This window comes from Nasonia vitripennis, chromosome 1 (genome assembly GCF_009193385.2).
Source record: "Nasonia vitripennis strain AsymCx chromosome 1, Nvit_psr_1.1, whole genome shotgun sequence".
Lineage (NCBI taxonomy): Eukaryota > Metazoa > Arthropoda > Insecta > Hymenoptera > Pteromalidae > Nasonia > Nasonia vitripennis.
In genome coordinates, this window is record NC_045757.1 from 6,487,071 (window position 1) to 6,510,557 (window position 23,487).

At 39.5% G+C, this 23,487-nt stretch overlaps 5 protein-coding genes across 22 annotated transcripts in view; 3 read left to right on the plus strand and 2 right to left on the minus strand.

Moving 5' to 3' along the window:
• LOC103317443 (dynein regulatory complex subunit 5) overlaps positions 1 to 6,373 on the minus strand; it is a 14,340-nt gene extending 7,967 nt beyond the window's left edge. Inside the window, exons 1-3 of one of the 2 annotated variants that reach the window (XM_008215553.4) lie at positions 6,219 to 6,373; positions 1,258 to 1,475; positions 824 to 1,138 (exon numbers count right to left, since the gene is read on the minus strand). In XM_008215553.4, the coding sequence (XP_008213775.1) occupies positions 824 to 1,138; positions 1,258 to 1,304 (362 nt within the window). In that variant the 5' untranslated portion in view covers positions 1,305 to 1,475; positions 6,219 to 6,373. Of the gene's footprint in view, positions 1 to 823; positions 1,139 to 1,257; positions 1,476 to 6,218 lie in introns of those variants that run through there. The other variant, XM_008215547.3, reaches the window with a different exon arrangement.
• Positions 1 to 8,732, plus strand: part of LOC100120005 (Kv channel-interacting protein 1) — a 27,104-nt gene extending 18,372 nt beyond the window's left edge. For all 4 annotated transcript variants that reach the window (XM_001603641.6, XM_031922356.2, XM_032596142.1 and 1 more), the window contains 4 exons: positions 1,386 to 1,455; positions 1,598 to 1,668; positions 1,758 to 2,030; positions 2,209 to 8,732. In XM_001603641.6, the coding sequence (XP_001603691.2) occupies positions 1,386 to 1,455; positions 1,598 to 1,668; positions 1,758 to 2,030; positions 2,209 to 2,256 (462 nt within the window). In that variant the 3' untranslated portion in view covers positions 2,257 to 8,732. The remainder of the gene's footprint in view (positions 1 to 1,385; positions 1,456 to 1,597; positions 1,669 to 1,757; positions 2,031 to 2,208) is intronic.
• LOC100679152 lies at positions 8,728 to 11,817 on the plus strand. The gene is made up of 6 exons (XM_016985104.3): positions 8,728 to 9,795; positions 10,020 to 10,204; positions 10,284 to 10,341; positions 10,416 to 10,875; positions 10,946 to 11,113; positions 11,181 to 11,817. The coding sequence occupies exons 1-6, from the start codon at positions 9,786 to 9,788 to the stop codon at positions 11,323 to 11,325; spliced, it is 1,026 nt and encodes a 341-aa protein (XP_016840593.1). The 5' UTR covers positions 8,728 to 9,785; the 3' UTR covers positions 11,326 to 11,817.
• On the minus strand, positions 11,151 to 14,101 carry LOC100119915 (SET and MYND domain-containing protein 5). The gene is made up of 5 exons (XM_008215508.4): positions 13,917 to 14,101; positions 13,476 to 13,768; positions 13,091 to 13,406; positions 12,841 to 13,018; positions 11,151 to 12,771 (listed from the first exon to the last, which is right to left on the minus strand). Exons 1-5 carry the CDS (start codon positions 13,962 to 13,964, stop codon positions 12,446 to 12,448), a joined length of 1,161 nt encoding a protein of 386 aa, XP_008213730.1. The 5' UTR covers positions 13,965 to 14,101; the 3' UTR covers positions 11,151 to 12,445.
• Positions 14,102 to 14,470: 369 nt separating this feature from the next.
• Positions 14,471 to 23,449, plus strand: LOC100119881 (poly(U)-binding-splicing factor half pint). 14 transcript variants are annotated; one of them, XM_031922344.2, is made up of 12 exons: positions 14,533 to 14,702; positions 15,563 to 15,623; positions 15,960 to 16,126; positions 16,622 to 17,224; positions 18,036 to 18,101; positions 18,408 to 18,568; positions 19,815 to 19,873; positions 20,680 to 20,893; positions 21,292 to 21,778; positions 21,937 to 22,148; positions 22,248 to 22,674; positions 22,764 to 23,449. In XM_031922344.2, the coding sequence occupies exons 6-12, from the start codon at positions 18,512 to 18,514 to the stop codon at positions 22,871 to 22,873; spliced, it is 1,566 nt and encodes a 521-aa protein (XP_031778204.1). In that variant the 5' UTR covers positions 14,533 to 14,702; positions 15,563 to 15,623; positions 15,960 to 16,126; positions 16,622 to 17,224; positions 18,036 to 18,101; positions 18,408 to 18,511; the 3' UTR covers positions 22,874 to 23,449. The 14 variants fall into 14 exon arrangements, with proteins under 14 accessions (XP_016840586.1, XP_031778204.1, XP_031778203.1 ...); XM_031922343.2 differs by having other exon boundaries at positions 16,622 to 16,692; positions 17,081 to 18,101; XM_031922348.2 differs by having other exon boundaries at positions 15,960 to 16,098; positions 16,622 to 16,692; positions 17,081 to 18,101.
• The last annotated feature ends 38 nt before the right edge of the window (positions 23,450 to 23,487 follow it).

Sequence of the window (23,487 nt, forward strand, 5' to 3'; positions counted from 1 at the left end):
TGAAATTCGAGGTGACATTCGAGGTGAGGGGCGTCCAAGTGTCGACCGGACTTGGCTCCTCGCCCGAATATCCCCCTACATATTCATGCTCTAGGCTTATGTACGTTCGGCGCACGCAGCGACGGGCTATTATGTATCGGCTATCTGCTCTCTCCTCCTTTCAAACGATCAACCTGCACAGACTCTTTGAGCTAACCCCGCTGTATACAGAGGATTGTGTTCTCTCGGCGATAAAGGAACGCGTCGGCTTTCCATCGGAAGCTGTAAAATGAATATAAAAAGAAATTCGTTTACCCGAGAAAGATACGAGTTTTACGAGGTGCTTCTTCTCTCTCTCTCTCGCTCTGTTTATACTCTCGGAGACGGGGATTTTACGAGACGGACGAATTTGTTCTCTTTATACGCCGACTGGCTCTAATACCAATTATTTTCGAGAATATCGAATGGAGCTTTTTTGGCTGACTTGTAGTTGCTACTACTCCACTATTTCTCTCCGGCGGAATCGCTTAGATTATACGAGCTCTTCGTTTTTCGCGCGCCGAGCGCCGTCGAGGGAAGCGAATTTTTTTTCAACGGCCCGCGCTGCACATACGGAGTCGATATTGATATTGCAGCTAGCCGCGCGCTATAACTATATATTCAGCCGATGTGTAGGCTATAAACTTGACCGGTATATTTATACGAGAGTCGCGGAGCCAGCAGCCGAGTTTCGAAGCTATTGAAAAGTTTGATCCGCCAGATGCTGCGCTGTCTATATCCCGGGTATCGAGTGGAGGCCTCGATTGATTTCGGCGGGAAATTCAAAAAGGGATAATCAACGAACCTCGCCTCGGCGGCTCGTTTCCAGTAGTGCTCGTAGGGCACAGCTTTGATCGCGAGTTCGAAGGGGACGTCGAGGGGAAGTATCTCCAGTAGGTGATCCCGATCGACCTCGGTGGGCAGCTCCTCGAGCAGCGGTCTGTTCCTCCAGTCCCGAGCGATAGCCCGAAGCGCCAAACTCTTCAGATCCTCCGGCTGCTGTCCTCGACGCTGTTGTCTGCCGTCGGTCGTCGTGTAGCCAGCTTCGTCCCATGTTTCATCCTCGGCTCGAAGCGTACGACCGAGTTCCGCTGGGAGCAGCTGAGTCTCCTCGGAGCATCTGAAAAGCCGCGTGTTCTACGTGTGAGGGGGAAAAAGCTAGATAGGCTGCTGTCGCGGTGCCGATGAAAAATGCGCGCAAAACATTTTCAATATACTCCGGATATATTCTATACTGACCTGAACGCCTCGAACGCGTGACTGGGTATCGTGTGGGGCAGCCGCATTATATCGGGTCCTATTACACGTATAACGTGTTTATCGCATATCGCTCACGTGCGGCCACGGCTTTGCTTGCGCTGTTGCAGGAGTGTCCCGAGGGCGTCGTTCACGAGGACTCCTTCAAGGACATCTACGCCAAGTTCTTCCCCCACGGCAGTGAGTATGAGATTCCGTAGCTGAATCGTAAAGAGAGCTTAATTGTAAAATCGTGAGTGTGTGTGCGTGTGTGTGTGTGCGTGTGTGGCTCCAACTCTCTCTTTTCTGCTTTCACGCTGACCCGCCGCTGGCAAAATTGCAGACTCCAGCCTCTATGCCCACTATGTGTTCAAAGCGTTCGACGTCAACTGCAACGGCGCCATAAGTTTCAGGGTGAGGGCTTCATCAATCTAGCCGCTCGTTTCATATCCGACTCGGAATTAATTCATATGACGAAAAACAAAATTGCTTTTTATGCACAGGATCTGCTGGTGACGCTGTCGACGCTGCTGCGCGGCAGCATCTACGAGAAGCTGAGGTGGACGTTCAAGTTGTACGACATCAACGGCGACGGCTGCATAACCCGGGGCGAGCTCGGGGAAGTGGTGACGGCGGTGCACGAACTGATGGGACGGAAGCATCGAGAGACCGAGGAGAGACAGGCGCGCGAACAGCTCGACAGGGTCTTTCGAAAGCTCGACCTCAATCAGGACGGCGTTATTACCATCGAGGAGTTTATCGAGAGCTGCCTCAAGGTATCGCATTATTGCCGTCGTCGAGCTATTTTCAGACACTCGCGGTGACCTCTGCGTCGCTGAATGTCTGATGCGGTTGCCGACGAGTGGAGAAAAGGGGGCCTCGTAAAAGCTGACTATATGACACCCCCTTAGAACCGTCGGTAATGCAGATTTTCAAAGTACGATCTTTCCGCAGGACGAAGTAATCACGCGATCACTGGCGATGTTCGACTCGGAGCTCTGATCTCCGGAGGACGGCGTCGGGCCCGGTTCAGCGATAACCGGCCCCGGCGCCGTGGGTGGTCCAGGCTCGGACGACCACTTCAACACCGACGGCAGCGGCAGCGGATTACCGACCGTCGGTAACTACACCGCGGGCGCCTCCGGCATCGTGTCGGCGCGTACGCAGATCCTGCCGGGTGCCACGACCTCGTCGATCGCCACGATGGCGTTGAACTACAGAGCCGGCGCCGGTCGAGGCCACTTGCCGGCCAGCGAGGTGCTCTCGGCGACGGCCACCTGGTCGACCTTCTCCTCGTCCTCGCCGTCGCCGCCTCCCTACCAGGAGCTTCGCCAGAGGACCAACAACCCCAGCGGACTCGGGGCACCCGCTGCTGCCGGAAGCGGACAACCTGGCACCGGAACCACCGCCACCTCGTCTCTGCTCTGCTAGAGCTGCTCTCCGTTGCATTGCGCAGTTCGCCAGCGCGGGGGCGCTGCCGCCTCGGGATTTTTCTCTCCTTCGACGCAGGTGCCGGCGCAAACGACGTGGGATAATCGGAATAAACAATGTCTTCCCGTGTATATCGTATCGCGAAGAAACAGCTTCTTCGAATTCGCGCGCGACCGCGAAATATCTCTCTTTTGTAAATAATCTAATCGTCGCCGATGTGTGTGTGTATACACTGCGCCGAGAGAATCATCCGCAGGGGCAGCAGTCGGCCCTCGCTACGCAGAGAGCTGTTTTAACACTGGCGAAACTGGAGCGGGATGAGTAATATAAGATAGAGAGACAGCGAATCGAAATAACAGAGAGAGAGAGAGAGAGAGAGAGAGAGAGAGAAACAGAGAGAAAAGTCGACGGTGCGCGGCGTGATATGCGTGTACGTATAAACGAAGAATAAATAACGATCGCAGGTCCGTAATACACGTTGTTTACGCGACTTGGCGCGAGCTTGTAATAACAAACGAGTTTTCTCGACGCCGTTTGCGCTCTTTCTCTCGTCCGCGGTCCAAGAGAGAGCGGGCTGACCCCGCGATGATCGACTCAAGTTCGAAAATGCTTCTGTTATATGTATGCACCGCGAAAACTTACTCTCGCGGCGAATATACACATATGCACACGGATGCTATTTTATCGAGACAGAAGCGGAGCAGCCAACGAAACGAATATCGTATCTGTACGAAAAATCGGGACAGGCTGACGAGAGAAAAAGCGGGCGACGCAAGAGCGAATCGACTATTTACGCGACAAAAATAAATTAAAAAAAAAAATAATAAGTACGATATAATAACGTTACGAAGTATGATGAAATGTGCCAAATCGTTTTAGGAATTATTAAGGCGCGACACGTACTATATAAGAGATAAGAAAACAAAACAAAGTTAAATTAATAAGAGGACAATTATTAAAACTACGTTACATATACTACGCGTGGCTGTGAATCCAAGAGCGTCCAAAACAAATGTAGTCAAACAAAACTAAAAAGAAGAATTAAAGAAAAAAAATCGACGAGATAACGCGACGAGAGTGCGGGATGAATCGAGTCGGACGAGAAACTCGCCGTCATCATCAGCGAGAAATCTCGTAATTTTCTTCGCGTCGCGTTGTATATCAGAAAACGAAAGAGTTTCTCGTCCGCGGAAGTATACAGGACTCGAGGAAAATCTTCGCGATACCCGCTCGCCTCGAGCTGCGATGCACAGAGAGCTAGAGTTCAGCCGAGAGACTAATGAATTTCGCGCGAGCGAGCTTGCAGTGTATGGAGTCGTAATCTGCATATGAATCAGAATTGCGAGCGGAGGAAATAAGGGAGCTTATTGCAGGCCGTCACGTGTGCGAGGAGGAGTCGACCTCCGTATTAACGCGTAATTATTCGCTCCTTCGGCGCGCGATCGCGTATAATGTACCTACGAGGATGTTGTACACACACACACACACACACACACACAATCTGTTCTTACAACAACAAAAAAGTATGTATCTATAGTTATGAGGGAGGTTTTAAATAAAAACAAAGTTAGGTTTTCTTAGCCAGTCTGTTTAGCTCGTGTGTCCCCCGTCGATTATAAATCGTGTTATCAATTTTCAGAGTATCGATTAAATATTACATGTGTGTGTTTGTAGGCGAGTATAAGTAACTCTAGCGAGCGTCGCACGTTTTGTAAATCGAGTTTTGATTCGCATCTTATGGCAAATTATGTGTATAGCGGAAAAAGCGTAAGAAGAAATCGTAGGAATAATTTTATCACGTACGGAGCCATATACTATAGGAGAACAAAGGGGTAGGCATCTTCCTCGCATCGAGGCGTGACCGATCGAAATCGACTACAATTAACGTACGAGTGTTCGCGCGAGTCAGCTTCGAGACTCTGTCATAGATATGTACAACGCTCGCAGAAACTGTTCGCACGAGTATCGACTGATCGATACCTGCTGCAGCAGCAGCACACGAGACTCTATATACCGTGTACACATGCAGCGTGTGTGTCGCCCACGTATACCTACGCGCGATTGTTTCTCGTTCTTCGAAAATCAAACGAGTCTCACCCGTTTTCGTTCCACTTACTTACTAGCAACGCTCGCACGCGAGACACGTTGAAAAATAAAGCGCCGCGCCGCCCTACAAACACAGTTATGTGCGTCGAGCGAGAAATTTCACTGCGAAAGAGAAAGGGAGGAATTATTATAAGCGACGCAGAGATGAGCAAAAAGTCTCGAGATGGAGGAGGATGCGAGGGGAGCGACACTTTAGGCGATTAGGCGCAGCCACTAGCCATTCGTACATAATTAATTATTAAACGAGAGCAAAGAGAGAGAGAGAGAGAGAGAGAGTTAGGAAAGAAACCGAAGAAAAAAAGGATTGAGCGAGGGAGAAATTTGAGGAGATAGAGGAATTCATAACTAGAGCGAATCAATTTTGTAAAGTTCGTCGTCAGGGTAGCTAGTCGATTAAGCACGTTAATTAATATTACGAATCATTATTGTATATCACAATTTATCGATTAACCGAGCAGCAGATTTATCGTTAGACAATTAGAGAGTTTGTCGAGCGACGTAATTTTAGGGACTCCGAAAAAAAGAGGACGATGACGATGAAGACATTCCACGGTCACATACACTTGTTACGTTTATCTCTATCTATCGTTATTATATAATACTATCTAATCTGTATCGTAAAAGGACTAAGAGACACGATGTGTGCGTAGGCGATCTTGTGTGAGAGAGAAAAACAAGTCATTATTATCAAATCGTATACGTCGGGGGCGTCGTATATTAAATAGCGAGTCTGTCGTCTATACGTGTAGGTGATCGCTCCCGACGCCGAAGTTTGTTTTACACGCAGTATGTGTTACATCGCTCTGTTTCAAATAATTTACGTATAGTTGCAGGTCTTTGAGGAAATCAAAATATTTATAGTTTGTTGTACGATAGTAATAAAAAACCGAATTGTCGGAGTCCGAGTGCAGACGAGGAGATGGACTCGTATACCGATTCAGAAAAGAGACGAGGTTATTCGACGTCGATGACAATGAACAACACCAAGCTAGTTTAATTAGAAAGAAATTAACGACACTCGCGTAAAGTAAATACGAAAAAAAAATATAAACAAAAATCAGCGCTCACACCGAGGAAAAAAAAAACAAGAACACTGCGGCGCGTCGCCTTTGCGCTAATGAATCAATGTATACACCTTTGCGATTTTCGATCGCTGAAGACACTGTGTTTTCTCCTTCTTTGTTATAAACTTGATTCTTCAAAACACTCGAAAGTTTGTGTATACTTCGATGAACTCACTTGTTATACTACTTCTTGCAATGCGCGTTTACTTTGAAAAATTATTTAGAGATCGCGTTCACGGTTCCGATCTCTACTACACAGAGTCAAGGTACTTTTCACTTCCGACGAGTCTGTTCTCAGCTTTTTTAATTCGACGCAAAAGAGTGGATATCTTTTAATACACGCGGACACATTTTTACACGTACCTCAAAGTTGTTCGAAAATCCAACATCCTGTACGCTTAAGAAACGTGAAATTTTATCGCTGCTCTCTCTCTCTTACTTTGTCAAAGAGAAAAGACAGTCGATGATTGATTCGAGCGTCTTGTGCAGGCAATTCGAGGGGACGAGACAGTCCACTCGTATAAATTAGGAAATCATGCGCATACAAACAGGCGCGTCGTCAAGGTTCCGTCGCCCTTGGCGACCGATCCACGTGTTTTTTTTTTCGATCAAACTGTCGTTTTCTTTGAGATCATAATTTTGCTGTATAATTCTCAACGACTCGATCTTTAAAATTTTTTTCTCATTTCTTTCTTATTCACCCACCCGCGCGACACACACACACATACTCCACTCGCATAGATGCTCGGACGCGTCCTCGCCGAGACTCGAGCCTCTTTAATTCTTCTCTCGAGCACTTTCGCGCGCTTTTCCGCCGTCATTGTGTTCCCGAGCGCGATACACGTCATATTCCCGGGGATTCTTTCGTACTGTACCTTTTACATATATATATATATAAATATATGCTCACCTTCTCGCGCGAGTACTTTTTCGCTCGACGACGAGGAGGGATTTTACGACAGATTTTCTACACACAAAAATAAAAAAGAACACTTTGTCGACACTGTTTACAAATTTCTTTCGACGATGCGAATCTGTATGTCTCACACGATATTATTATCGTTAATCCGGGTGCGATGATCGAGGGATTTTATTATTCTTGAAAATTCGGACACTGTTGATTATTAGGGGAATGTGCAACTCACTGATGTTATATACCGTATATATACACTTTTAAATCTCCGATGTTTAGCGAGTCGTGTCGAAGTATTAATACCGTTGTGTATAGTATTAGTTTGTGATAATTAACGGATATCGGTTGTCTTAGGAGAAGCTATTTTTAAATCTGAAAATGGTCAAATTTTTAACGCTTCGAGATGAGAGTCTAAATAAGAGATTATAACGCACTGTTTAGGCTTGAAGAGTGTAAGCTTTGTCTCGGCTCTACCGCTGCGTTTTCGCGTTTACAAAAGTATAAAAAAAGCACCGTAGCGAAGAAAAGTGTAGATCTAGCTTACTCTCCGAAGTAAAGTTTAGAGACGACGCACGAGTGAAGACAAAAATCAGGCATCATTTTCTGAGTAAATGAAACGATTTTTTCTGTTCTAAATCATTTCCTCGGTTTTTCTTCGAGTCAATATTTACGTATGGAAGTCGTAGGATAAACGAGTCAGAAAAGAGAATAATATATAATGCAAACTGAGAAAGACACACGCTTACTGCCAAAACGATGAAAAGCTTGAAACGTGAATGGTCGCTAAACTTACGTCGAATTTTTGTCAGAAAAATTAAAACGAGAAGCTATAGTATAACTTTATAAATCGATATAAACTTTCTAAATGAGTGTAAACGCGCAACTAAACGAAGCAAAGTTAAATAAAGTTAAATAACTAAAAAAACAACAACAACAACAACAACAATTTTACAAGATACAGCTTTGCAAGTGCTTCGCGACTTTTTCGATTTTAAACTCCCACGTATAAACAAACGTATTGAGAAAATTTAACGTAACCTGGCCGTTCCTCCGTTTCGCGGAACGATCCAGAACTACAAAGGCTTCGATTCAGCGGAACTAAATACAAAAGAAGATACAAAAAATGCATGCATAAGAAGCGAAGGTTGAAGAGAAGAAGTTTGCTTCGGAAGGAACACCCGACGCAGTATTGTTTTTTCGCAATAAACGATATTTTAACCCAGAGATAGGAGCTTATATGAAATTCATTATATGAAAAATAACAATATGTGAAAAACATTCGATTTCGTACCTGATTGATAATTTTAATTACCTAATTTTAAGCTACTTTTGTATATCTGTAAAGCTGAAAGAAAAACACTGTGTAATCAAGCTCGTTGGCCCGATTCTCGCGCACGTCGCCTCCAAATTCAAAGCAATAAGTAACGATTACAATAATATAATCTCTAAAGAAAATGTCCACCTGTCGATATATATGCCTCTTCGAATCTATATAAATGTATAATCAGAAAAGCCCGTCGCGAGAGAATCGGCGCAACGGCCCGTCGTCGATCTCAGCTGCATCATTCCCTCGATATATCGTCTCTATATTGTAAACCGCGGTATACTTTCATTTCCAAGCGCCTCGTGTATTATAAAACAAAAAGCGAGAAAAAAAGCCAGGAGCCCGATAGCGATCAAAGCAATTGTTCCCCCGGCGACACGTCGTGTCGTCCGCCAAGTTATTCTAAAAAAAAAAAAATAAAGAGGAATAAAACGACGATGATGACGAAGGACAGGATCGTTCTCGTGTGTGTGTGTGTGTGTGAATGAGAGAGAGAGAGAGAGAGAGAGAGAAAGTATGTAAGCGGTTATTATGTGGCGTGTGAGATTGCATCGAAAAATTCGACGAGACGCGAGAGAGGGCGAGATAACGTTTTCCACACGACGAGGTGGTAATATCAATAAATGTTAATGACATTCAACGATGGCTGTGACGCTGCTTCTTGTCGTTCATTTCTTGCCCTCGTATTACACGGTATCCCTAATACTAATAATGCTTTTATGTTCTCGGCTGAAATTGAACTTTTTTCTTTTTCTTTTTTGCTTCGTATAAGTATAGTAGAGCTTTGCTTTTGATTTTTTGGCTCATGCATTTTTCATATTATATACTGCGTCAAAGAGAAATAATTCGAGAGAACACTTTGAAGAGAGTCTGGTTAAATTAGTGGTGTAATAAGCTTTTGCGATTTGAAATCACCTTTTTCGTGTTCAATTTCATACATAAATTCATAAAATCTGAAATATAATATCGCGAATGGAATAAAAGGGCTGAATACAAATTTTCGCGTTCCGCGTCCGGGAATATAACATATAAGGTCGGTTCGTTTCGTCTTTAGAACATTATAGTTCGATTTCAAGCGCGCGATTATGATTTGTTAAATGAGGACGATTTTACCATTATTAACAACACTTTCTCTCTGCGTTTTCTTCGGGCTAATTCATCCTCGGCTGCACGCCAAGTAGTTTTTGGGAGGGAGTGAGAAAGCGCGGGAGGGGGGGAAGGACCCAGATGTGCTGCAGGCAGAGGGCTCGGGTGCTGAGGTCCTAATAAGGATTAGTGCGCTTGGGAAAATCCCTGCGCACGTTTTATGACGGGTGGCAAAAAGGATCGTAAAGGGAGTAAAAGTGCGTCTCTCGGATTCGTGCGGAAAAACATCGAGGAAAGATTGTCAGTTATATTAGAAACTTGATTTTATTCTTTTATTTTGAATATTCGCGCTTCTAGTGTGGCGGACGGTATATTTATACGTATATAACAGAATAGTCAAAGTGGCTCTATCTAGCGGAGAATGCGGAATTATACCTGTTGTCAAATTTGGCGCCAACTACGAGAGTACAGCTCCAATTGTATATTTTGACGTGCAAACAACCGAGGTTTTGTGATTCTCTTTTTCATCGACAATTTTGTCCCCGAACTGCTATAACTCGTTCATGATTTCCACAGACGGGAAGAACTTCCGTGTCTGAAGTGCACGATGCCGAGCGGTGAGTAAAATCCTTATTTTCTTGATGTTTTCATTGATGAATTTGAAGAAGACCGAATTTTGAGGTTAGGTCCAACGGTCAGTTTTTCAATACGATGTTGTGTAGAGACCAACATTTTGCATTTACCGAATGTTTGTTCACGTAGAGAACGCTTTTTTTTATTTTGTGAAAAATTTCTGACTGTGTATATTGATCAAATTAACATAATAATTGCATTCGCACAGTATCCTTGAATGTGAAGAGTCGAATAAGCAATGTCATCAAGAAATTCAAATTTGAAGATTTGGAATCAGCCGTGCTACCATGTTTTCCTGAACTTTCGTGGGAGCAAATAAAAGCAAAGCTAGTGAAAAACCACGATAGTCTGACGACGCCTCATGCCCTTAGGATAATCGAGGAAGAAATTGCAGTATGTATACATCTATTATTAGTCACAATTATGTTTCAAACCAATTTTTTTTAATAATAAGTTTTCATTAATTTTACAGAAGAAAAAACTATCAGAAAGCATTTTAAAGACTCGATTAGCAACGCTAGAAGTTATTGGTAAGTTTTGGACCCAAGGAGTGATAAATCTCTTTTTTAATCTGAAAATAATTAATAACTATAATGCATTATAGACGTGAGTATACATTACAAGAGAAAAGTTTGGTACACCTACGAATTCAAGAGCAGAAATGAAAACAGAGATAATCCAGAGAACATGTCTCTTGAGGAAATTGAAGATAAAATAATGCAGAGCTTTGATGTGTATCAAATGGAAATGGAGGTGCAAGCTGTAGAGCACGAGGACATTGTATTTTTATCTATTAAGGATAAACCAAAGAAGAAGAAAATTAAGAACATTTTACCAACATATTTCTCTTTGATAATGAATGAAAATTTTTTTTTCTGCTCAAAGAAATTGGTTATGAAAAATATACTAATGGCAGTAGTGGAAGGAATGGGTTACAAGAGCTGCAAACTAGTGAAACTAACGGGACGGGATATTCCTTCTTTAGTACAAATGTTGTTGACTAAAAAAGAGAATGGTACCGTGAAAGCACCTTTGCCATTTCGTCCAGCAGCTCCTGTATCAACGTAAGAATAAATCATTATTTATCAAATAGAATAATTTCAGTTTCCAAAACAGATAAAATTACTTTTTCAGATCACTTGGACTTGACTTCACGCAACACAAGCAACGAGAAGAATATGTAGATAAGTGTTTTGGAGAAAATCCGCCAACGTTCGAAGCATTAAAAGTCAAAAGTTTAGATCAAAAGTGGATAGACGAAGAAGCTGCTGAAAAATTACCGGACGAAGTTATCTTCACAGGGTAAGTTTTCATAAATAAGATTATTTTTTTTTTATTATTGAAAGTAAAAGTTACATTTTTGCGTTAGAGTGGAATTTCGAAGCCAAAGTATTCCAAACTTTTTAAAAAATCTCGTGACGCAGAAAGTTCTAACGACGCCACTCCCGTGTTATGCCGCGAATATTCTCCAACTTGGAAGAAACGATTTTACTGTAAAAGAGAATCATTCTTGAAACTAATGTGATGAACGTATCACTTGAAATCACTGAAGGTGCTGTTTGTATTATATAGTATTGGTATTATTAGCTTAAGTTATTTAAATCAAATATATGTACATATATATTTACCTCTAAAATATCACTCAGTGTGTGCTAAAAATGTTGAATACTAACTAGTTCATTCTATTTTTATTATGTTTTGTTAAATGAATTTAGCACTGGCACTGGCAATATATTTCTATTTTTTAAGAATTGTGTATTTAAAATAAACGACCGTTATTTCAATTATTAGATAAAAAATAACATTTTGTATAAACTAGACTGTGTAAAAAGTATCAGCAGTTGATCTGCTTTTTGTCTCAAATTGTACATGACATATGATAAGTTGTAAATTACACTTTTTATAAAATAAAAAAGTGCCTTGCACCGGAAGAAAACAAATGTTAATTTCTAAAGACTGGTTTTGTATTTTAGCCAAAATAAAAACGTATTATTTAAGTCACTAAACATGTAGGTGTCTGTATTACTTTCAAACTTCCTTGTTTTTTTAATGATTTATTTAATTTCATGCTTTTAGCAATACATACAAAAACTATAAACTATTCGATGATATAAAACTTTTAGTACAAACTTTCTGCGTGGTACAGTTGATTTTAACAAAAATATAACATATAAAAAGAAAACAAAATAATAGTTGTAATCTAGATATATTTGGCCATATGCTAATCATAAACTATCAAAATACCTATTAGTATCGCAATCAAGTAGTTACTATATAGTTAGCATAATGCGATTCACGTCTTATTCGTTCGCTTTATAAAAAGTTAAAGAAATTAGTTTTGGTACATTCATTTGCGCAAGTATGTGCAGAAAATCTACATTACCCATACTATACGAAGATACATGTAACAGCTATTCAAGAAAAATAACTCTGTAAGAAACATGAATAAGCAAAGTTAGGTAAATAGTTACAAAAATACATTCCGCAATTTTCTGCTAGACATCAAACTTATAGAAATAATATCTGACGTTTCCAATACTCTGGACAAGCCATCTAAGCATGAACTGCCTATCAGTCATAGCAAGATCGCAATCAAACAGTTCGTCTCTCACACCTGATCTTTTCGAAAGTCGTCTAATCATCGTCTTCGTCGTCAAATTCCTCATCGCTGGTAACGTCAGGATCGCTAGCTTGTTGCTGACACTTGTCGCACTTGCAAACGAAGAGGTAAAGCGAACTCAGGGCTTTTTGCCGGGAGTGACGGCTCCGCTCCAGGTGGCACTCATCCAGGTAGGCTATGCAGATCTCCTCGTCAGGCTTGATGTCGCGAAGCGCACGTACCACTAGTCGGCTGTCCGAGTGCGGAAACTCGACGCTTGCGTTTGGCGCGCAACTGTGGTTTATGGCTGATTGCAGAACGTAGAGACCAGAGCCCTCGTTATTCAGGAAAGTTCCGACGACTATTGCAATGAAATAGAGTTAGTTATGGAAAATTAGAAGGAATGCAAGATACTCAGTCTTCACTATACCTTCATCCATTTCATCGTAAATTCGGTCTATGAGTTTATCCACCTGGATCCTTTGATCGTTTGGTAAATCCAGCGCAGATACGTTCTTTACCCATCTGCTGAATGCACTGGTTCCAATACCTTGACCATTTGTGCCAACCAGAGCTAGTAAACTCCTAAAACCGTTTGGTGTAAACCACTGAAATAAAGAAAATGAAAAATGACAAATTTAAAAGAAGTTGCTACAAAATTTATCAACAATTAATCTTACCTCTGGTACAAGCTCAGTGTTCAAGGTCTTTTGCATCATTTGCCTCAACACATCAATTTGCCCGACAAACTTTTCCCCCAGTAGATTGTGAGCAATTTCCTGCGTGTCATTTATGGTTCTGTGGCAAAATTGTGAGAAAGTTGAAATTATGGCTGTTTTGTCTGTTGCCTGATTGACCATTGCAACCATTCGAGCAAGCAACATTATAGTTGCAGTCTCTGGAGGATAGTGCATTTGTTTCCAAGTTTCTTTCAGCTGGACCAATGGGTGATGTTCAGTGTTTTGTCTTGACTGCAAGCACAATATCTGATGATACCTGAAGTCAAAGAAGAAATATATAGACTGATGGATAAAGTACCCAATATTTTTACTCTCTGTTACATACCTCTGCCATGCCTCGTTCTGGCACTCGGTACTGCAATACTTGGCGCCACAGCTCTCGCATTCTGATATCGAATCCTTCTTTGTTTCGCAACATTCAGGAAAGGGCAGGATTAAGTCACTCTTGCCACTTAATCGACGTGCATTTTCTTCAGCAGTCTCCAATGGTTTCATGCAATAGTCGCATGCCAAGTACTTGTAGTCTGCGTTCCATGCAAATTGACAGCAGACAAGCGGTCTTTCTTCCAGTATTATATCGCCCTCTTTGTAAGAAGAAACAGCAAACAATCCTTTACCCTGTAAATACATTCATTTTTATTTTAAACACTCTCGAGTATTACAAATTTGAGAATCAAAATAAGGCTCTTGCAAAATGTTCTTTCTCAAATTCGACTTCTAATAAAAAAGAGTGGTTTTCAAAATATGTGAAGCGTAGAAAAATGACCTTTTCTTCATCCGTGATTCTAACTTGGAATCTGCTATTGCTGTCCATTGCTGTTATTAAAATTATTAAAATACTATATCGATCGAAACCTTCAGCTTGAATCTAACCTAAAAAACACATGTTTCGTTGTCTTAACAAATATATCTATATACACAGCATGACTACATCAGTCAAATGCAGTTTTAAACAGACGCATAAATAGTCAAAACAGATATTCTGCGGAGCGGAGAAATGGACGTTGAAAATAAATTTAAATGCTTGTGATAGTATTAGTTTATTTGGTTTATTCAATTATAATCTGCATGTGTCTTCTTTTTAAAAACTACTGTCATTATAGCTTAATTGCACCTACCAAATAGGCGATAAATTACTCGCAAGACGAGAGAATAGAGTTGACGGGATTGAGAATAGAGTCTATATCTATTTCAGCATTGCATTAATTTTTTCAATATAAAAGTTCATGATAAAATATAGACTTCCGCCTCGACTATATTTTAAATCCAGCGCGCATAATACATATGGCAGAGCCATCAAATGAGCTGATGAGCAGAGGGCGCGCAGTCTGAGGCCTGAGCACTCCCCCGTCCACTTCACACTTCACAGACTTCACTAACTTCAGAGTTCAGTCGTTTGGTGGTGCCCAAGCAGGTCGGAGCTGTCCTTTGCAACTTCTCTATTTTCAGCTTTGTTTCTATCTTCCATATAGAAACCTCTTCGAGGATCATCTCTTACAGAGAATCTTAGTCATTCTCTGAGACTGCAAATATGAACGGAGTCATGTCTATGGTAAGTTTTCTCGTCCACGAATATTCCTTCTCGAAAACGATGTGATAGTGATGTGCTCGTCAACGCATGCCAACATGGCGTCCGAATGGCCGAAAACGGCGTCGTGCTTTTACGCGGTCGATATACCTATGTGACACGAATAGCTTATATTCTGTAATTTGCGGGTGTCAAATTTGAAAGTTTGGTATAGAATACAGCGTTTTTCTTAAAAATCGAGTGCGGCGTGATTTTTGGTGCGTTGAACCGTGGTTTGGTGGCTGTCGTTTTTCTAGAACGTATACTTAACGAAAACACGCCCGTGTTTGCGTCGTCGTAGTAGAAACGACTAGCTAGTGGGTGGAGTTTTATCTTTATTACGAAAATCGTTGAAAATTCCGGTGATTTGCATGGATTTTTACGTTTCAAAGTCGGAACCTTCTTTGTATGTTTTTTACGCATAGGTATAGAGTGCTTACGTTTTGACGTCGTGTGTACGCTATAGCATGAGGTGTAGAATGAACATTTCAAAGAGGAAATGAGGGAAGCTCATACAGATTAGGTTGAATTGCAGACTATTAGGAATGAAAAATCATCCGATACTAGCTTTTGATATACACGTTATGCAGTCGAATAGGCAGTTTTCATTTGCAAGGAAGATCAACAATAATGTATACTTGTGCATGGATGCTTGCCAATAGCAATTGATTATTTTTTGTCAATGATGCTTTGCAATTAAAAACATTGTAATATCATTTGCTTCGCAGTAAATAGTACGTTATGCAAATTTATGCAATAAAGAGTAATTGATAAAGTACCTCAAAGCAAAAAAATGTAGTTTTCACAAAGTTATATTTCTAACAGTGCATTTTCTTTATTTACAGCAGGTACCAGTCATGCAGCAGAACAATTTGGAGCCACCAGCGAAAAAAATACGATCAGAAGGTACATTGCTAATACATGTAGGATATGACCTAAACAAGCAAAAATAAATTACAAGGACTGTGTGCTCCTTAAAAGTCGCAATAATATCATGGAAGCACCAGCCCTAAACTAAATTGCGATAAAAAGAAGAAAGAAAGGATAAACAGAAATAAGCTAGCAAAATGTTTCTTTAGTTACATTATCGCACTTTGGGCCAATTGAGGCCTCTCATGGTTTCCATTGAAAAAATGACATTTTAGAAAATTCGCGGGACGTAGGGTAGGGTGATTTTGTTAGGCGCGCGTCGGGGGCCCCTGAATGCCAAAAACTAATGTATGGTTGTCCTTCTGTTCTGAGATGTTACAGCAGGGAGACAGTACAGAATCTGTGGCCTTCGACTCAGCTGTGATCATGAGCGCGCACCAAAGAAAGAAAGAGAACGAATCTGAGTTTTATGTGAACTCTCCCACTGACTCACGGCAACTAAATATGTCGAGTACAAATCATTCACGAATTTTAGATAGGTCAGCATTTTAGGCTAGCTATTATTTTGTCTAGCTAACTATGAGTCTCCCTCTTAAAATTGCAGTTTTGCTTTAGTCAGGTTATGCAATCAAGCAAGAGCAATAAAATTCTTGCTTTTTCCTTTAAAAACAAAACTAAACTAGATTTAAACTAACAGCTTATGTGTTTAAAAGCGGTTTAAAACTTTATTTTCGTTTTGTTTTGTGATTCAAAAGATTGAGACTTGTATTTAGTTCAGGCAGTGGCGATGTATGCATAGAAATAAAAGTAAAATTTATGATTGTAAAAAAATTATGTCAAATCAGGTAAGTTGTTTATATTCACGAGGAGCCTCGATTGCCAAATGGCTTTCGGAATCGCCATTGCTAACATTAAAAAAAAATGTATTCAAACTTAGGACTTAGAAGTATGTTTAGGTTGGAAACAGGCAAAGTTTAAAAAATTGGCGCAGAGAAATTGCACTTAGATTGTTCTCCTTTGCTTTGTGCTTACAGATTTCTGCGTCGCCTCACAAGTCTCTCGGATAGTTTGTGCGCGCAACCTTCATTGCTCGACCCTGAACACGGTTAGCCAAATAATCGAGTGATCAGACAAAAGTAGAGGCTCACGTGTTCGAAAAAAAATGATAGTCCAGACAAAATTTACGCATAGTTTTCGTATAAATATAACTATGCGATCGCGTATGATTTTCTTGTATTGTCATCTCAAAAAAATCATTCGTGCCGATTGGATTGAAACATGTCTTTTAAATCTAATGAAGCATTTGAATGATTTCAAAATATGACGTATGAAATAAATTAACGCGACTCATATTTATAATTATACGAAAGCGATACATAATTTTTTTCTGGATCATAAAGCCGTCTTCTTTTTTTCTTTCTTTTTTTTTCAAGTAAAACATTTTGAGAGAGAAGCACCTTATCAATGCGTCACGTTTTTTGTTTCTGTTTCAGAAAGACTAGCCCAGCCAAATTGGTAGAGATTAAAGAATATTTCTCTCTTGCTTTCGGTTGATACATTTGTAGCGTTGCGTCCGGTGTGTAGCTAAATGATCACTTGAGAACCGGAATTATGTCGAGGATGGTTCATAAAAAAAAGTAAAAATTATGAAAAGGAGGATATGATATGAATGTAGCATTGATTATCAAATTAATCGATTATTTACGAAGGCGTAATATTTTTTTTAACCGCGCAATATTTTTTAGACTAAAATTTGTATAAAAGTTGCAGAGGGTAATTAAATAAACTAATCGCTTAACAAATTCTAATTTACCGCGTTAGTCGTTTGTTATCTGGTCGCGAAAAATAATCGATTAATTTTAATTTGACACAGCCCTGCCAATTTAAAAATCATTATGTCATTATATTGTCATTTAAATTACTATCGTTGATGTATACATGTGTGAGACTTGTGGATTTAAAATTATCAGCTCAACGTTGAAGAGACTAATTCCTATCTTGATTGTTTTAATTTCTTTAAACTTACAGTTTCATGGAGGTACCTCATCATGGAACCACTGAGAGACACCGTTACTTTTCAGTTTCTGAGATCCAATGCCTCCTTCATTTCCTAACATGATATAAAATTTCGTCTTTCAAAGATATTCCAATATTCTTTATATATATTTTCTTATTATTATCATGATTCAATTCGTAATAATTTTCTCTCAATTTTACAGAGCTAAACACATGATACCAGTCCCAAGAAAAGATTTCTGATATAGTCCCTTACGAATCCCTAGTTGATGCTTTTTCACGAAAAAAGCATCAAAAATACTTCAACCATCTAAAACTTATTATCGATAAAAAATAGATCATGCCACGTGGTATAATTAATTAAAGAATGATGGTTGAAGTATAACACTAAAATTGATGTATTTGAAGTCGTCTAATCGTTTACTTTTGCAGGAAATGTGTCGGATTATCTGCCTGGCCCGATTTACGATCTCAATCAAACAGGACAAGTGGTTGCAGGTGTGTATTATCATTTTTGTTATATATTCTATCTTTTGTAGAGATTTTTTGGCGGATTATTAAAGTTGTTCGGTGAATCGTAAGCAATTACGTGTAAACGAATTTCATCTCAGTGTCCCCTTTTATTATGATGCAAAAAAATTGTCGCGAGATAGAAAAAAAGTTGAGTCCTTTCGATAAAGATTTGTTGAAAGTCGATTCCTTAATCAAATGAGCGTTTAGCTGATAAGATCTGATTTTCCCATTTAACTTTTAAATCGTCTACTTTTAGCAATAAGAATTTTTTACCATGATTCAATTTTTTAGGTCCTGGAGCCAAGTACCTTACATTACCTGGGATACTGGGGGCTGGTTTACCAAAGATTTCTTCTGATCAACAGGACACTGTGAACCGAGCTAAGAAATATGCTATGGAACAGAGTATCAAGATGGTTTTGATGAAACAGACTTTAGCTCATCAACAACAGGTAACAGAAAGACTCAAATACGATTTGTGTCTTACTGATTTTTATTTTATAATTGTGCTTTTTCTTGAAGATGTGAAAGTAATGGCAGTTTCAAAAACGATAAATATTATTAACAATAAAAGTATAATATCTAGTCTCATTGCAATAGCACGTCTATTAAAATTTTGTTGTAAAAACAGAAATTAAATTTCATTTCTTAAAATTAATTCTTTGCAGTGTTAAAGTACATAACTTTATTATTTTTTTTTTTTCAATTTGAAGATTACAATATAAATTGCATCGTAAAATACGATATAAATTCTTTTATTAATTATTTATTCATTCAAATTGATTATTTTTCTTTTTCAAATTCATAAAAGAAACTTATAATATTATTATTTATGTAGAAAAGCACAATTGATATTAGATTAATGTATGTCATTTTGAATTCATTGCATTTTTTAAGATATAATCCTTACAAATATTACAATAACAGTCTAATAATGATTTGTGATGCAATATTTATACATTTTTCACGAAATACGGATTATATTTAGAAAATGTAATAAATTTACTATTTATACAGTTTCAGCTCTTTACCATTGTTTTAATTTTTTTATGAGTAAAACATGAGCTTCTGCCCAGTGTTTATTATTGCTCTCTTCATGAAAAAGAAGTGTCACGTCAATTTCTAATGTTATTTAAATTCTCGTTATTGTCTCTTAAGATTCAACATTTGTAACGCGTATTAACAAGTTGTCAAATTCGCGTGAAATATTGAAAATCTGACTAAATAATTTTTTCTCTCTGCAGAGAAATAAAATGGTCCTTCGGCAACAAGTTTTATTGCTTATGTGCAGGTTAGTCTCATTTAATCAAATCACCGAATTTAATTTTTATTTAATGATTCTGAAACAGTAGTAATAACGTTTCGCCCATCACTTGTAATAATTTAAATAACCCCTCGAACATTCTACCCAAAAATCGAATTCTGAATATGATTCGCAATCGCGTTGCAGTTTCGTATTGTCGGCGGAAGCAGAGCTGTATCACCATGTTTCCCGGGAAGAACGAGAAATTGGCTTGTCGAACGATTCTTTTATTTATTTCAGACGACTAATTTTGTATATTGCATTCAATGGTTATGAGAGAGTTAGTCTAGTAAAAACGTGTAGAGATGGTAAAAGAGCTTAGTTTAAGAGTATTAGAAATTCAGAGAGGGGGGAAGGATTTTTCAATAGAAGGCCTATGGTCCTTTGTGTTACAGCAAATGGCTAGTCAGCGGAATCAGGTGCAGAGACAACAGGCTCTCGCCCTCATGTGCAGGTTTGTTTACTCCATGCCATAAGAAAAGTAGAAGCCAATTTGTTCCACTTGCCAAATTTATCCCATTCATAAAAAATTCCTCAGCTCAATCATCTACCAAGTCCAACTCAACTCCAGTGCCATCCGGATTATCACCATCGTTTATACCATTATTGCTAAGCGTCTTCATTTTAAGTATTTTGTTGGTTGCAAAATATGAAGTATTTGAATAATCATCGCGCTGATATGCATTTTAATTTCAGTACAATTTTTTTTTATCAAATACTGATTTCTTTTAAGTATGTTAGTAAAATATTTTGGAACCAATAAATCCGTTTTAGTTTCATAAGTTAGTATAGTTATAAGTAGCATAGTACAACTAACACTTTATATTTTTAGTTCAAAGTATCATTTGAAAATTTGATTTAAAAGTCTTTAAATGGATACATGATATATTAGCTAAAAAATTCTCAATCATCTAAATGTTACAGTACAATTTTCATTTCAATCAAAAGTAAAGTTCAAACAATAATTTCGCCATGAGATTATTCACCATTTTTTGACATTTTTAATAAGCTAATAACTTGCATGTTTAATAAATTCAGGTTTTTATACTTAGTAAGCAACAATTATTCTGCTATTTTCTGCGCACTATTTTGAATATACAGAGAATTGGATATTAATTGTCTAAATACCCAATTCACATAGATGAAAAATTGCAAAACGAGTCAAACTTACTGAATTCGATCTTAAATATAATCTAGCATGTAGTATACATATTTACGCAATCTCAAGCTAACAGCTAACATATTTATTTTATCAAACAGGGTTTACGTAGGCAGTATAAGCTTCGAGCTGAAGGAAGACACAATTAGGCAGGCTTTCCTGCCCTTTGGACCAATCAAGTCAATCAACATGTCCTGGGACCCGGCGACCCAGAAACACAAAGGATTCGCCTTTGTTGAATACGAAATTCCCGAGGCGGCGCAACTTGCGCTTGAACAGATGAATGGTGTCATGATTGGTGGACGTAATATCAAGGTAGCGGGACGTACCTATTTAACGAATTTCCTGTCCCTGCGAAATCCTACCAACTCCTCGGAGGTCCGACGTAATTTATATTGTATCTTCCTAATACTTCCGCTCCTGTCTCTCAAAGAATCTTTAACTCCTTGACATTATCCAATATTCCAATGAATCATAAAAGTTGTATAGTTTACATTCACTATTCTTTAAAGATTCTTGTCAATAATCTATTGATTTCTTTATCATGAGTGATTCGTGACTGTTAGTAGTACCCAATGTCTTTTTTAAAGATTAATTCTACATGTATGAAAGCAATTTACTGAGTCACTCATGTCTTAATTTCTTCATAATCTTTCACAAACGATCTCTTGTCTGGAAATAAGACTCAAAATTGATTTTTTTTTTTTTGAAAGGTGGTAGGACGTCCGTCTAACATGCCACAAGCTCAGTCGGTCATCGACGAAATCACAGAGGAGTCGAAGCATTACAACCGCATCTATATCGCGTCTATCCATCAAGATTTGACCGAGGAAGATATCAAGTCAGTCTTTGAAGCCTTTGGCCCAATCACCTACTGTAAATTGGCTCAAGGCAGCTCGCCGCACCGCCACAAGGGCTATGGTTTTATTGAGTACGAGTCCATGCAGTCAGCTCTTGAGGCCATTGCTTCCATGAACCTCTTCGACCTCGGAGGACAGTACCTCCGAGTCGGTAGAGCTATAACACCGCCCAACGCACTCATGGGACCACCTAGTGGAACTAGCATGATGCCCACCGCCGCTGCGGTTGCAGCTGCAGCAGCCACAGCCAAAATCCAAGCTATGGATGCGGTGGCAAGCAATGCTGTTGCGCTCGGTTTGAGCAAACTAGGAGCTGCAGCCACACCAATTCTCGGTACTGGTAAGTTTTCTTATTAAAACATTTGAGTTATTAAGTAAGGGTATTTTATTTTCGATGACTAAAGAACAAGGTAGATTACCAGTCATTAAAAAACTACTGACTTTCTCTGTAATTGCAAAAATGATTGATAACGTGATAACTGTTTTCTTTTTCTACAGCAATGCCAGGGATAGTACGTCCTACTTTAGCAGCTTCGACGATCTTGGCTCCTCCAACGATAGCCAGTGTTGCATCTAACATTCCACCACCAGGCATAGCCATCCCGCAAACTCTTAATCGACCACCTGCGATCATTCAGCCCATTCCCGGACAACCCGTGGTCATACCGCCTCCAGCCGTCGTCACGCCAACCGTAGTCGGAGCTCCAGTTGTAAGTATTAAATCGGGTTTTAACTCTAAGGAGTTTCCGTCTCATTAAATGAATTCATCATGTTCGAATTAAACTAAAAATTAAAAAAAAATGTTTCAGCCAATGCAAGTGGTCACTGCCGCAGCCGCAGCCGCAGCCGCAGTGGTACCTGTAGGTCCAGAAGTTCTTCGCCGAGCTCAAGAGCAAGCAGCCCACCAGAAACAACAAGAAGAGCTTCAAAAGAAATTGCTTGAGGAAGCTGAACCTCAGACACTCCAACAACAAGAGAATATGTCGATCAAGGGTCAAAGTGCTCGCCATTTAGTTATGCAGAAACTCATGCGCAAAGTAGAATCCCGTGTCGTCATTCTTCGGAACATGGTCGCGCCCGAAGACGTTGACCAGACTCTTCAAGAAGAGATTCAGGACGAGTGCTCCAAATTCGGCGTTGTAGAGCGCGTCATCATTTATAATGAGAGACAGTCCGAGGACGACGAGGATCCAGAAATCATTGTAAAGATTTTCGTCGAGTTTTCACAAATGACCGGTGAGTTAATCTTGTCAAAAAAGGGCATATTGAGATAGAAAGTAGTTACAGGAATTAATAAATCTAATACTTGATATTTTCTTTTACAGAGGCAGAAAGAGCAAGGGACTCGTTGAACGGCCGCTACTTTGGCGGTCGACTAGTTAAGGGCGAACTTTATGATCAAGCCCTGTACGACAACAATGACTACTCGGGTTGATTATCGACATTCCTCAGCCGCGCGAAAGACAAGTTCAATGTATTATTTTCTCCTGTGGAAGAAAACAAATTGAGAGAGAACCGTCAGGTGCGCATCATTGTATTATCTCTTATGAAGAAGCAGAGGATTTCGAAATTTAAGAAATTCACCAAACCAGAAGATACACTCAGCCATCATTTGTACACCACACTCGTAGATAGAAGTCGTAGACTTAGCGAAACTGCGTGTTTTGTTTTGTTTTCGTGTAATTGAGGAAATCTTCAACGTGCTGCAATCATTAAGAAAGGGATTAAAATCAACGTTTTCCCAAAGAGCAAGAGCCTATGTGCACTCTCATCACTGGCCTCCTGTGCATAAGAGCACAACAAGCACTTTCCGTCTGATGTTTCAATTAATTATGATCAAGACTTAATTTGTAAAACTAAAATATTATTTTGATTATAATATAATGTTTGAGGATCGTCACTCGCTATCGAGCGACCGATGAATGTAACTATATTTAAAGTTATATATATATATATATATATATCTTTTAAGTATGTATAGTATTTAATTATTAATAAATTGTTTTTCAATTAAATCTGCGACTGACCATTGTTTCTAGTATTTCTATA

Bases quoted from the DNA above. Each gene is read 5' to 3' on its own strand.
- LOC100679152 (XM_016985104.3), top strand. The intron at 10,205-10,283 runs GTATGTATACAT...TTAATTTTACAG, and splicing joins TAATCGAGGAAGAAATTGCA to AAGAAAAAACTATCAGAAAG. The intron at 10,876-10,945 runs GTAAGAATAAAT...TTACTTTTTCAG, and splicing joins CCAGCAGCTCCTGTATCAAC to ATCACTTGGACTTGACTTCA.
- LOC100119915 (XM_008215508.4), bottom strand. From the start codon at position 13,964: ATGGACAGCAATAGCAGATTCCAAGTTAGAATCACGGATGAAGAAAAG. The intron at 13,769-13,916 runs GTCATTTTTCTA...ATGTATTTACAG, and splicing joins GAATCACGGATGAAGAAAAG to GGTAAAGGATTGTTTGCTGT. The intron at 13,019-13,090 runs GTAAGATTAATT...TCTTTATTTCAG, and splicing joins ACACTGAGCTTGTACCAGAG to TGGTTTACACCAAACGGTTT.
- LOC100119881 (XM_016985097.3), top strand. From the start codon at position 14,682: ATGAACGGAGTCATGTCTATG. The intron at 15,624-18,035 runs GTACATTGCTAA...TTACTTTTGCAG, and splicing joins GAAAAAAATACGATCAGAAG to GAAATGTGTCGGATTATCTG. The intron at 19,874-20,679 runs GTTTGTTTACTC...TTTATCAAACAG, and splicing joins GCTCTCGCCCTCATGTGCAG to GGTTTACGTAGGCAGTATAA.